Raw genomic sequence first — 14,404 nt, 5'->3', positions numbered from 1 at the left:
GTCCCTAAAGCCGCGTACACGCGATCAAACAATCGGGTGGAAAAGCCAGGCAGACTCGAGTCCGCCGGACAGTCCGCCCGTGTGTGGGCTCCGGCGGACTTTTTTTTACCCAAAAGTCCGGCGGACTAAGAAAGTAGTTTTGCACCTAAATATGTCTGCCGGATTAGCATTTCGGCGGACAATACGCCATGTGTGTGTGCTAGTCCGCCATACTTTTGAAATGAACAGACTTTTCCCACCCGGAGAAAAGTCCACTCATTTTGAGCGCGGCTCCAGGTAGCCGGGACCAGCGAAGGAGGCGCCGCTGGCCCTGTCACCTGGTATGGAGTTAAAGGGGAAGCCCTACACCGAAAAAAACGGCGTGGGGGTCCCCCTCTAGGTCCATATCAGACCCTTATCCGAGCACGCTCAGGATAGGAAAAGGGGTGGGGATGAGCGAGCGGCTCCTGAACCGTACCAGGCCGCGCGTCCTCAAGATGGGGGGGTGCTTTGGGGAAGGGGGGGCCGCGCAGCCCCCCACCCCAAAGCACCTTGTCCCCATGTTGATGAGGACAAGGGCCTCTTCCCGACAACCCTGGCTGTTGGTTGTCGGGGTCTGTGGGCGGGGGGCTTATTGGAATCCGGGAGCCCCCTTTAATATGTGAATGAGTATGGGGTACAATGTAAAAAAACACAACACACAAGGGTTAAAATAGTTTATTGCACAGCTCCGGGGGTCTTCTTCCGTCTTCGGGGGTCTTCTCGTCTGACTCCTCCGCTATCTTCTGCTAGCTCTTTTACTAGCGAAGGAGCCTGGCTTTCTTCTTTGCGGCTGCCCTCTTCTTCCGACTTCGGGAGTCTTGTCCCCCTCTTCGGTTCTTCTTGCTGGGCCTCCATGCCTTCTTCTAGCTCTTTTACATGCGGTGTCCCAGTCTTCTGTCGCCGCCTTCTGTTCTTCTCTTCATGAGCTGTTGCCTCGTTGCTGTCTCTGGCCACAATGACAGGGACGTGGCGCGCGGAGACTTATATAGGGACATCGCAGGATGATGTCCCCGCCCATTATGATGTCACAGTCCCAGAATCCTCTGCTACCTGGAGACGCGTTCAAAATGAACGGACTTTCCTCTGTGTGTGTGGGGGCGAGTCTGTTCATTTCAAAAGTACGGCGGATAATCCGGCGGACTAAGTCCGTCGCAAAAGTACCGTGTGTGGGCAGGTAGCTCGTTCGGAAAGTCCGGCGGACAGTCCGGCGGTTTGTCCGCCAGACTAAGTCCGCCGGATAGTCTGATACGTGTGTATGCGGCATAACTCGCATTCATACATACAAGAGATAACGAGTACAGCCTACACTTGCAATCCAGAGCGGTGGGCGAGTCTTGTGATTACCCCGGCCAGGGTATTTGGCCATGTGAACATCCGACTTCTCTTTAGAGGGTTCACAGCTTTTGGTAAACTTACATCCATATTAAGGTGGTGGAATCACATATTGGAGATCTACTGGTGATTGGATGTTTGAGCACTTTCCGTTGAACACTTATGAAGAGGAGGTATTTAACCCCTTGCCACCGAGCGAACGTAGATGTGCGTATTCGGCTTTCAGGGGTTATACCGGGATGATGCCCCCAGCTGCAGGCATCTCCCCGGTACTGTGTTTTAGCGCCGGCAATCGACTTTCCAGCGATAACAACTGATGTGACTAAAAGCCACTCGGCAGTTACACCGTAGGAAGGGGAGGGGACCTACCGCCGCTCTTACCGGGCCTCCCGTTCCACCAGGAGGCTGATCAACAATCCAATGCCTCAGGCGGCTAGGGACAGACTGGAATGAAGCCGTAAGTGGCTTCATTACAGTCTCCTGATTGTAAACACGGAAGCGACGTCATGACATCACTTCCCGTTTACTCAGCTGCCAATGGCGCCGGATTAAAAAATATATACAGTATTCAGAATCACTGAAAACGGCGATCTGAATACTTTGAAGTGCAATGGAGGGAGTGGAGGTCTTATAGACCCCCAATCCCTCCATAAAGAGTACCTGTCACCACCTATTACTGTCACAAATGATGTTTACATTCCTTGTGACAGCAATAAAAGTGATCAACATTCTGAGCAGTAGACCCTGGGCGGCTTCGTGTTTTATTGTGCGGCTGCTTGACTTTCTGTGTCTCTCATCCCGCTCTGCACCCCCTGGTCGAACCGCCTGTTTTTGCTATACCGCCCTATACCATGTTATTATATGCTGTATCTCTGTAATGGGCCCTCCAGATTTTGGGAGCCTTGCTGTTTTTGCTGTATGCCTGCACTGATATCTCTGTTTTACGACCACGAAAAAATAAAATTGTTATTTGGAAAAAAGTGATCAACATTTATTTTATTTTTTTTAAACAATTTATTAATATTAAAAAAAAAATAAAAAAAAAATAAATATTTTTAAAGCGACTCCGTCACCGCAAGCTCGCGCATATGGAAGTCGCACCTGCATATTTAAACGGTGTTCAAATCACACATGTGAGGTATCGCCGCGATAGTCAGAGCGAGAGCAATAATTCTAGCACTAGACCTCCTCTGTAACTCTAACCTTTTAACCGAAAAAAAAAAAATGAAAGCGTCGCCTATGAAGATTTTTAGGTACCGTAATTTGTCGTCATTCCACAAGTGCGTGCAATTATAAAGCGTGACATGTTTGGTATCTATTTACTCGGCGTAACATCATCTTTCACATTATACAAAAAATTTGGGCTAACTTTACTGTTTCGTTTTTTTAAAGTGTCCCTTTTCCCAAAAAGTTGCGCTTAAAACACCGCTGGACAAATATCGTGTGACATAAAATATTGCAGCAATCGCCATTTTATTCTCTGCTAAAAAAAAAATAATATAAAAAAAAATATATATATATATATATATAATGTTTGGGGGTTCTAAGTAATTTTCTAGCAAAAAATACGGATTTTAACTTGTAAACACCAAATGTCAAAAATAGGCTTAGTCATGAAAGAGTTAAAACTATATGAACTTTATGAATCTATACTTGAGAGCTTTGTCACTGTATCGGTGTGCTGGTTTGTCTGGTCTGAGATTTGCTCCATGTGGGTGTTTTTATATTTGCGTAGCACGTTGGCACTTTAATTCATTTATATAACAACCGGCGATGTTTTGGATAAATGCAACTTTATTAATTTTTGAGTTCAATATTGTTTATACACCAGAACTCCATATCTTGGAGGGGTGTCATACTTTACGCATATGGTCATGTGTCAGCTGAAATTGAGCCACATGGTGTTTATATTTAAATATGTTTTTTTTTTAAATTGGGTAAATGGAAAAAAAAATACCAAAAGCCCTATCGATGATAAAAAATATCACACCATTATTGGTCTTGTTTTCAGGAGAAAAGACGTTAAAGGAAGGATCAGATGAAATGGTAGTTTTGCAATGTAACGCAACTGGAACAGAAATATCTCAAATTAACTGGAACAGACCAGGAAATTCTGTTGGAGAAACTAATAAAACAATAGAGGGCAACGTTACCACCATCACAAGTTCTCTTCAGATCCCTCTGTCCTCACTGACCCCTGACCAAAGAGTATCTTGCAACGTAAATCATGCCACAGAAGGTAGGTCTACTTTCCTAATATCACTACATTGACTATTAAAGAGAGTCGGCACCATGGCCCGGCCTTGAAGAAGACAACCCCTCCACAGAAGAGGGTCTGGTGCAGCCTGTCACCTGATTTCAGCTTAGTATGAAGTCCCCCCCCAGGACATGGTCTCTCGCCTTTAGACTGTATGGGTCTCACCAGTGCTTTGTTACGATCCTGTCCCTGGCCTGCCTCTCCTCTCTCCTTCTCCTCATCTCTGGCGGTTGGAGGGTGGTAGTGCAGGTTGTGCCGCCTCGCTCGCCTGCTGCCCATGCCTCCCGACAGGCCATGCACCGGCACACAACCCGGGGGTTGGGGATGTCTGAGTTAAAGAACTAAGACCAAGAAAAAATGTAGTATATTGCAGCTTACAGTCCTTTTTGATGTGGTGCTTTATTTTCTTTATTTTGTTTTCCAAGTTTAGAAAATTTTCAGAAAACCCCTGTTGACCCTGCCTGAAATTCAGTATCCATGTCCCTTCCTGTGAGCTGCTCAAATTTCTTCCTTCCCAACTATCTTCTGTAAACTACCAATTGCCTCCATGTAATGGCGATGAAGTTATACAGACATGTTTGTAGGTCCATATCAGGAGAAAAGCCTAGGGTGATATCCATGGCGTCCTCCAAAGATACAATGGAGGTGTGACATAACACACTTCCTGTCCCTGGGTGGCTATTTGCAGGATTACTGGGTGAAAATAAAGCCTAAAAAAACAACAAATGCAGCTACCACACCAAGGACTAGCAAGCTGCAATGTATTTGAGTTTTCATCTAGTTACACTTTAATGAAGGTGAGCGGAGTCCTATGTGGGATTGTGCTCAGTAGTGAAAGCAGTCTGCAGTTGCACAGGTTCCATTGACTGGCATTGAAAATCCTATGCTTTTTTAATGGGTTCTTTTAGCCTCACATTCTGCCCTGGAAGGCAATAGTTCTGTGACAGCAATTTGCAACATTTAGCAAAGTAAATCCCCCATATATTATAAATGACCCCCCCTTATTTTGTTTGTGTTTGTTTTGTCTTGTTTTAAATCGGAGTTCCGCGTTTTTTATTATTTTTTTTGTTTTTTTTATTTAAGTTGGCAGCTACAAATACAGCAGCTGCTGACTTTTAAAATATGGACACTTACCTGTCCAGGGCACCCACGATGTTGGCACCTGAAGCCGATCTGTCCCTCGGCTCTCGGGTACTGCCGCCATCATCTTCGGTAAGGGAATCAGAAAGCGAAGCCATGCGGCTTCACTACCTGGTTCCCTACTGTGCATGTGCGACTCGCACTGCGCGATCCCACTGGACCCGTGTGTCTCCCAGAAGACAGCGGGGGGGGGAGGGGTGGCGTAGATGCCCGCAGGTGGCGCTGGTATCTATGCCCGGAAGTGGCAGAAAAATACCTGTATTAGACAGATATCTGCTCTCCCCTCCCCCCCTGAAAGGTGCCAAATGTGACACCGGAGGAGGGGAGGAATCCGAAAAGCGGAAGTTCTATTTTTGGGTGGAACTCCGCTTTAAGGTCAGACTTGTTTGTACCTTTTTGCATCTTGGCACTGCTGATGTCCTGCAAGCCTTGTATTACTGTGAATGAATACAAGACTTCCTTTGATTGTCTGTCTGAGTTGGAGATTGTGAGGTCATCAACTCGCCTCTCCACCTCAGCCAATCAGAGGAAGCCTTGTACTCAGTTATAAAATACAAAGGTTTCTGTAAAAGACTGAACTTGATTTGGAATGGGAGAGGAAATCCCTGTATGGCTGATGGAACATGTACTGTATTTAGCTGGCGCCACATACAGTTTATGGGCCGGTTCACACTGCTGCGAATTCTATTTCGAATTTGAGCCATTGCGTTTGCTCAAATTCGCAAGTAATTTAAATAACATAGTTTTCCATTAGTGCAGTTCACATCAATCCGTTGTGAATCTAAGCTGCGTACAAAAAGGGTCCTGTGCGAGTTTGATCCGTGTACGATGCGAATTCAGCTCCATAGACTGCAATTGAACTTGCACTGAAAACGCAATTGTACATTCACATCAGTGCGATATTCAATTTTTTTATTTTTTTTATTAAATGGCTGGCCAGACATAAAATCGTGATCCCTTCCCAATTTGACAACCAATTTGCAATATTTGCCATAGAATCGCAGTAGATTCACCAGAACACATAAAGAATTTGCAACAAACATTTGCAACACAATCGGATCAAATCTGCGCAAAATTCGCACCGCAGCAGTGTGAACTGGCCCTATTCCCCAATGACAGCTGTGCTTGGTCCAAAGAAACTATTTAAAGATTTTAACGAAACTTGAAGTTAGGTTTTAACTCCTTGATAACCCATGGTTTACCTAATCATCCCTAATTATTTCTCCTTCCCAACATAGCTCTTATTTTCCTGCCGATTTTTGTTTATTTCTATCGGATTTCTTTTCCCCGTTTTTATATTTTTAATAGAGAACATTTTTAATAATTACAAGACGGTTACAGCTGGTGGTAACATGTCTCTAATTGGTAGCATAGGCAAAACCATACAGCATTATTGAAGCATGCACAGGAATACCTTCCATAGCATTTCACCTAGGTGTGAATATTAATCCTTAGGGGAAGGAAGCAAAGAATGAGACCAAGGAGGGGAGATGAGAGGAAGGTCGGGTGGGCACCCTAGGGTTGGTAGTAGGAACAAACTTCAGATATGTGGTTAGGGGGCAGTAAAACCAATGGGTTGAGTCACCGTTTTACTTGCAGTTCATTCATAACTAGACAATGTACAAGCAGCAAGAGAGATTGCAATGGAGCGAGCAGGTAGTCGGCCAACCCTGAAGTGTTAAGTCTCCAGTGGATTGAGAAACCGCACAAAAAAAAAAAAGAAGACTGGTGTCGTGCTGCAGGTTCCTTCTTGTTTCTGGAAACAAACTGAAAAATGGAAGTTGAAGATGCTCATACACCACAACAGAGCAATCATGTGCTTTACTGCTATTGCTTTCAGATCAGGAGACCTTATTCATGTCTGCATGTCGGGGGTATGTCGGTAGTGAGCATTTGGGGCATAAGATGTTTCTGTACTATTGCCACAGATGTTTTTGATAATGCCCTTCTCTGGCTACAGAACTGTAAGTGAACCCCTTGCTTGCCCGCACAGGGGAAAGCAACAGGCTCCTCTAAAGTGGAATTGTGGGTAAGTATTGGTAAATGAACCTCTTGCTTTGGCATGCATGGGTAAAGCACAGATTTACTTTAAAGTTTTTGATAAGTCCAGGGGAGATAGAAGCCTTAAAATAATACTATGCAAATTTTCTAGTGGCTGTTCTTATAGGCTGAGTTCTCATAGGCTCAATTTATAAAGCTTTAAAGAGGAAGTAAACCCGACCGAAAAAATTCTAATTTTCTATTGTTTCTATTCTACTATACATCAGCCTTCATACGATCTATATAATTCCTCAAAACGAGCGCTATAAATACCTTTTTTCTCCTTTTCAAAAATCTCTCCCTTCCGGGTATCGCCCGTGCCATTGCAACGTCTGGTTTTGACGTCCTTTGCGGACGTCATTTCCGCCCCTTAGTTAGATTTCCCTCAGGAAATCTCGCACATGCGCCTTAGGGTCTGTCTGTGTGTGTCTCTCTCTCTCTCTCGCTCTGCTCTGCTCTGCTATGATTCATTCCCCTGCGTGACGTCTTCAGTCACAAGGGGGAGTGTCAGGAAGAGCAGGGATATCTGTACAACGCGAGACTTCTCCTCTGCCGCAATGAGGAGAATGCCTCGTAATAACAAAGGCAGAGAAGCAGGAAGATCAAAGGCGGCAATACAATATATGCCGCCTTCGCATGTCAATACTGCGCAAGTGCGGCTGACGTCATGGACATCAAAACGGCGGTTTATACGAAAATGACACAAGTAAGTGCACTTTCTCAGGCAGCGATCAGCTGCCTGAGAAAAGTATTATCTACAAAGCAAAACATGTTTAGGAGGGTTTACAACCACTTTAAAGTCTAAGGCCGCGTACACACGGGCGGATTGTCTGCCCAACTAAGTTCGGCAGACAATCCGACAGACAGTCCGTTCAAAATTAGCATGAACGGACTTGACCACACACGATGAGCAGACAGTCCGCTGAAAGCGTGCGCGATGACGTGTACGGCACGTACGACGGGACTAGAAAAACGACGTCCTATACACTGCAATGCAACCTTCGGCCGTGTAAACCCTTTCTGAGCATGCGCCATACTTAGTCCGTCCAACTTGCCTACACACGAGCGGACTGTCCGCTGAAACCAAGTTTGGACGGACAAAACCAAGTTTGAACGGACTGTCTTACGGAAATTCCGTAAGACTTTGTTCGTCAGACTGTCCGCTGAAAAAGTCCGCTGAAGCCCACACACGAGCGGATTGTCCGCTGAAACACTGTTCAGCGGACTAAGTTGGGCAGACAGTCCGCCCGTGTGTACGCGGCCTAAGTCTACAGTGCCGTGAAAAAGTATTCATGCTCCAACCAAAAATGTAAATTTATTTTATTGGGATTTTATGTGGCAGACCAACACAAAGTGGCACATAATTGTGAAGTGGAAGCAAAATGATAAAGCAGGGTTAGGTTATAAAAAAAAAATATCCTATGCTTTAACCACTTGCTTACTGGGCACTTAAACCCCCCTCATGCCCAGACCAATTTTCAGCTTTCAGCGCTGATGCACTTTGAATGACAATTGCGCGGGCATACAACACTGTATCCAAATGAAATTTTTATCATTTTTTTCCCACAAATAGAGCTTTCTTTTGGTGGTATTTAATCACAGCTGGGAGTTTTATTTTTTGCTAAACAAACAAAAAAAGATGCAAAAAATAAAATAAAAATAACTCATGTTTAATAGTTTGTTATAAAATTTTGCAAACAGGTCATTTTTCTCCTTCATTGAAGTTCGCTGATGAGGCGGCACTGATAGGCTGCACTGGTGGGCACTGATGGGCTGCATTGGTGGGCACTGATGGGCTGCATTGGTGGGCACTGATGGGCTGCATTGGTGGGCACTGATGGGCTGCATTGGTGGGCACTGATAGGCACAGATAAGGCGGCACTAATAGGCACAGATAAGGCGGCACCGATGGGCACAGATAAGGCGGCACTGATGGGCACAGATAAGATGGCACGGATGGGTGGCACAGATGGGTGGCACAGATGGGTGGCACGGATGGGTGGCACGGATGGGCACTGATAGGTACCACTGATAGATGGGACTGATGGGCACTGATAGGTGGCACTGATAGGTGGCTCTGATAGGGGGCACTGATAGGGGGCACTGATGGGCGGCACTGCTGGGCACTGGTAGATGACACTGATGGGCACAGATATGTGGCACTGGGGTGCAGCACCTTTGTTGAGGCAGATTGTGGGCACTGCTGGGTGGCACTGTGGGCACTGCTGGGTGGCACTGCTGGGTAGCACTGTGGGCACTGCTGGGTGGCACTGTGGGCACTGCTGGGTGGCACTGACGGGGGGCACTAATTTTTTATTATGTGTAGTTATGAGGGGGCAGGTGGGCACTGGCAGGGGGCAGGTGGGCACTGGCAGCGCTGCCCGTGATCGGGACTGATGTCCCGATCACGCCCGCCGGTGATGGTTTTTTTTTTCCTCCTCGCGCTGTCAGCGCGAGGAGGAATAATAGCTGATTACCGGCTCGGTTATATCACATGATCAGCTGTCATTGGCTGACAACTGATCACGTGATAAGGGGTCGGGATCGACCCCTTGCACGGATCGGTGATCAGGCGAGTCTCATAGACTCGCCGATCACCGAGCGCGCCGCGCGCGCCCCTCAGGGGGCGCGCGGGCCGCTCGTGCACGGGACGACGTCAATAGACGTAGTCCCGGCAAAGGAGATCCGCGCTGTAGCCGTCATTCGGCTATAGCGCGGGTCTCTGGTTAAATATCTCACAGAGCACTGTTCAATCCATCATCCGAGAATGGAAAGAGTATGGCCGCGTACACACGCGCGGACTGTTCGCCCAACTTTGTCCGCTGAACAGTGTTTGGGCGGACAGTCCGCTCGTGTGTGGGCTTTCAGCGGACAGTTTCAGCGGACAGTTTGACGAACAAGGTTTTTCGGAAATTCCGTAAAACTGTCCGCTGAAACCTTGTTTGAGCGAACAGTCCGCCCGTGTGTAGGCTTGTTCGTCAAACTAAGTTCCGCGCATGCTCAGAAAGGATTTACACGCCGAAAGTTATAATGCAGTGTATAGGACGTCGTATTTTTCGTCCCGTCGTACGTGCCGTTCACGTCATCGCGCACGGTTTCAGCAAACTGTTCGTTCGTCGTGTGTGGGCATGTCCGTCCATGCTAATTTTGAGCGGACTGTTTGCCGAAACTGTTTGACGGACAAAGTTGGGCGAACAGTCCCCGCGTGTGTACGCGGCCTATGGCTCAACTACAAACCTACCAAGACCTGGCCGTCCACCTAAACTGACACGCCGGGCAAGGAGATCATTAATCAGAGAAGCAGCCAAGAGGTCCATGGGAACTCTGGAGGAGCTGCAGAGATCCACAGCTCAGGTGGGAGAATCTGTCCACAGGACAACTATTAGTCGTGCTCTCCACAAATCTGACCTTTATGGAAGAGTGGCAAGAAGAAAGACATTGTTGAAACAAATCCAAATCTATTCCTTGTTGGAATGTGTATACATTGGTGAATTAGAAAATACTAATTTATGATGAAACAGAAAAATACTAATTTATGATTGTGCAATCACATGTAAATATATGATTACTTGTACTTATTAAAAACTTGTTTTTTTACCAAATTTTATGCTTCTGCTCCCGTGTGCCTCATATAAAGTCCCACCCGTTGCTCTTTTCTTTTTTTTAAATATCAAATCGGGATGGAGGAGGGGATGTGAACGGCCCCTATTACCTCATTTAAAGTCCCAAATAATTTATTTTCTTTCTTTTGTTAAACTAAATCCATAAGAAGTCCCATATGCAGTTTGCAAGAAGCCATGTGGGGGACACAGCAAACATATGGAAGAAGGTGCTCTGGTCAGATGAGACCAAAATGTATCTTTCTCAAATCGCCTTTCAGGACAACCCCGGAGAGAGTGTAGCTCCACCTTGTCATTAGGAAACACATGCCCACTTTAAAAACACCTCCTCTTCCTCCATGGCTTCAGTTATTGTGTTTCCTCCATGGAGGAAGCATGTGCCTGAACCAGGGGAGAGCTACACTCTCTGTAGGGGAGTAAGGCTTACCTCACGTACCGGTTGTTTGTTTCTTTTGACCCCCAGCAGCATCTCCAGTGGGGGAGGACTCCTGGAGCTCCTGGTCTCGCCATCTTATGGGAGTAAGGACCCTCGGAGTGCCGGCGTCGGGTGCCCGGTGTCCGCTGGATTAGCGCAGGGAGGGCTCTGTCGCTGGCGGAGGTCGCTGCAGGTCAGCGGCGTGGCTCCGTTTTCGGCGTCGGGTCCCGGGCGGCGACAGCGTCGTTTATGGTGATGCGCGGGCACTCTGAGGGGGCGTGGCGCCGTGGTTCAAGCGCCTGGAACGCAGGGATCATGGGGCGGGTCAGGTGACCGCGTGCTTCCACTTCCGGCTGGCCCTGATGACGCGGCGGCCGGGAAAATTGAAAAAAATGACGGAGCTGTTTGTGTATAGCTGCCTTACTCGGCGATGGAGTAATGTAAGCCAACTATGGCGGAGACAGGCGCCCCTAGCACCGGTCCAGCCCAGGTATGTAAGGTGCACTGGCACCCTCTGCTTCACTGTTGGGCTATGTCTTTGTCTGTTCCCCCCTCTTGGGGGCCTGTCGCTGCAGGTCAGAGGTGACTTCGCTCTGACCCTTTGCAGCCTAGTTCTGGGGTCTCACTAGTGGTCAGTTTGGTGGTGGGTCTCTGCACTAGCTTGGTGTTAAGCGACTGGTTGTTGAGAGCTTTTAGTGAGTTAAGCCTGCATGTCGTTTCAGGAAAAATCACTAGGAAAAGCTAGACCAGGTCAGGGAAAATGTCCTTCTTGCAAGACCCCCCTCAGAGATTCATGGCAGAAGGCAATGTGCAGAAATTGTATCAGAGAATTGGTGGAAGAGGAAACATCCCAGCAGTATAAGGATTTGTTTTCTTCGGTTAAAGAGCTGACAAACTCCTTGAGTTCAGTCAGGTCCATCCTGATACAAAACCCTCCCGCACAGACCGAGCCTCAGAACTTGCCGCCCAGCCCCAGGGCGTCGTCGTCCAGACAGGTGGAGACCGAGGATTCTGGAGACGAAGGGGGTAGTACTCTCATCTCCTTCAGGGACTCTGAGGAGGAGGAAGAGGAAGAAGATAGCAGGGGCTCTAAATACAAGCTATCACTAGAGGAAGTAGATGACATTCTTAAAGCAATCTACACTACTCTAGAAATTCAAGAAGAAAAATTACAGCTGTCAAGAGAAGGTTTCCCTTCGAAGATAAAGACTCAGAGGTTTGGAACAAAAAACCCAGTCGATGCAGCTTTCTCGCAGGTATCCAGACGAACGGATCTAGCCTTTGAGGATATGGGGATCCTTAAAGACCCAATGGACAAAAAAGCAGACTCCATCTTTAAAAAGGCTTGGGATGCTGCGTCAGTCAGTCTAAAGCCAGCTATGGCAGCTACGGTAGTGGCCAGAAACCTGGAATGTTGGGTAGAGAAGCTGAAGAGTCATATTGAAGCGGGGACACCCCACAAGGATCTCTTAGAGTCCTTTCCACTGATCCCGAATGCAGTCAAATATATGGCGGATGCATCAGCAGAATCAGTTAAACTGGCCGCCAGGTCTTCGGCTCTTGTAAATTCAGTCAGAAGAGCAGTTTGGCTGAAAACATGGTCTGGAGACATAGCCTCTAAGGTCAAACTGTGTGGTCTGCCCTTCTCGGGTGACTTGCTCTTTGGACCCGATTTAGAGTCGGTGCTGGATAGGACAGCCGATAAAAAGAAGGCTTTTCCAGCCAAGAAAAAGCAGGTTGCCAAAAAGAATTTTTCGTGCTTTTCAGCAGTCCCATAAAAAAGACCAGGATCGCAAGAGCAGATGGGGTTCGCAGAAGGGCAAAGGCAGGGGTGGAGTCCTCTTTAGATCTCCCCCAGAGCAGTCCCCCAAGAGCAAGTGACAATCTCTCCCCAGTGGGGGGGGAGACTGTCAGCTTTTCACGAACAATGGGACAGGCTGTCTCCAAATCTGTTTGTGAAGAGCATTGTCGATCAGGGGTACAGGTTGGAATTTTCAGAACCACCCCCGAGCAGGTTTTATGTGACAACATTGCCAAGGGATCAGGAGAGGGCCTCTGCAATGAAGCTTTTATTACAGGAGCTGATACAGCAAGAGGTTCTGATTCAAGTCCCAGTAAACCAACAGGGCAGGGGTTTTTACTCACATATTTTCCTGGTGAAAAAACCCTCAGGGAAGTACCGTTTAATCCTGAATCTGAAAGTTCTGAACAGGTTCATTCGGTACAAACATTTCAGGATGGATACAATTTTTTCCATCACAAAGTTGTTGACCCCAGAATGCTTCATGGCATCCCTGGATCTAAGGGATGCCTACCTTCATATACCCATTCATCAGGCATCGCAGCAGTTCCTGCGCCTGGCATTGAAGGTGGGGAGTTCGGTATGGCACCTCCAATTCAGGGCTCTGCCATTCGGACTCTCGTTCTCTCCCAGGGTCTTTACAAAGATTATGGCAGAGGCTTTGGAGCCCCTGAAGTTGAAGGGGATTCCAGTCGTCCCTTATCTGGACGACCTTTTGTTTTTTGCGGACTCCAGGGAGCAGGTCCTAGTCAATCTCCAGAGGGCCCAGTCTCACCTGGAGGGCCTGGGGTGGCTTCTAAATCTAGAGAAGTCGAACCTGACCCCTTCACAGGAAATGAAATTTCTGGGGTATACGTTAAACTCGATTCTCCAGAAAGTTTTCCTGCCGCTGGAAAAACAGGAAAAGTTGCAGCTAGCTGTACAGCGGATACAGAGCAACCAGGCAGTCTCAGTCAGGACGGCTATGGCAGTTCTGGGCCTGCTTACGGCAGCAATCCCGGCTGTTCAGTGGGCCAGGTTCCATTCCAGACCCCTTCAGAGGGAGGTTCTGTCAAGCTGGTCCTATCAGGATCCTTTGGAAAAGCAGTTAAAAATTTCGTCAAGGACAAAAGAGGCTCTTTGGTGGTGGAGAGACCAGGCAAACCTCTCAAGGGGCCTGGTGTGGACCTTTCCTGTGGACAAGCGTCTTACCACAGACGCAAGTGCCCGGGGCTGGGGGGCCCACCTGGATGGTCAGACATCTCAGGGGATCTGGTCCAAGCAGGAAGCTCAAAGATCATCCAACTGGAGGGAGTTGAAGGCGATCTTTCTAGGTTTGGTGGCCTTTCAGCAGAATTTGAGAGGTCACCATGTCCAGGTGTTGACGGACAACACAACAGCGGTTACCTACATTATGAAGCAAGGGGGAACCAGGAGCAGGAGCTTGATGGAGTTGGCCAATCTGTTGTTAGCCTGGGCAGAGCAGAACACAGCCTCACTATCGGCAGTGCATCTGAAGGGCTCTCAGAATTTGTTTGCGGACCTCCTAAGCAGGCGCAAATTGCTAGAGGCAGAATGGAGCCTGAATCAGGAAGTGTTCCTGATGATCTCCGAGGCTTGGGGGGTTCCACAGGTAGACCTTTTTGCCAGCCAGCAGAACTCAAAGGTGGACAGATTCTTTTCTCTTCACCGAGGAGATGCAGCAATAGGGTTGGATGCATTTGCTCACCCCTGGCACTACCAGCTGTGCTACGCCTTTCCCCCCTTTCCTCTAATTCCACTAGTGCTGAGGAAATTCA

General features: G+C 47.7%; 1 protein-coding gene across 1 annotated transcript in view; it reads left to right on the top strand.

Annotated features, from left to right (window-relative positions):
• Positions 1–14,404, top strand: part of LOC143981771 (uncharacterized) — a 76,423-nt gene that overhangs the window by 36,709 nt on the left and 25,310 nt on the right. The window contains exon 4 of the mRNA XM_077479860.1: positions 3,365–3,592. Within this exon, the coding sequence (XP_077335986.1) occupies positions 3,365–3,592 (228 nt within the window). The remainder of the gene's footprint in view (positions 1–3,364; positions 3,593–14,404) is intronic.

This window comes from Lithobates pipiens, unplaced genomic scaffold, assembly GCF_037356315.1.
Source record: "Lithobates pipiens isolate NorthernLeopardFrog02 unplaced genomic scaffold, aLitPip1_a1.2 Scaffold_16, whole genome shotgun sequence".
Taxonomy (NCBI): Eukaryota; Metazoa; Chordata; class Amphibia; order Anura; family Ranidae; genus Lithobates; species Lithobates pipiens.
Note: the sequence above shows the minus strand (reverse complement) of the source record. Positions and strands in the feature narration are given on the sequence as shown.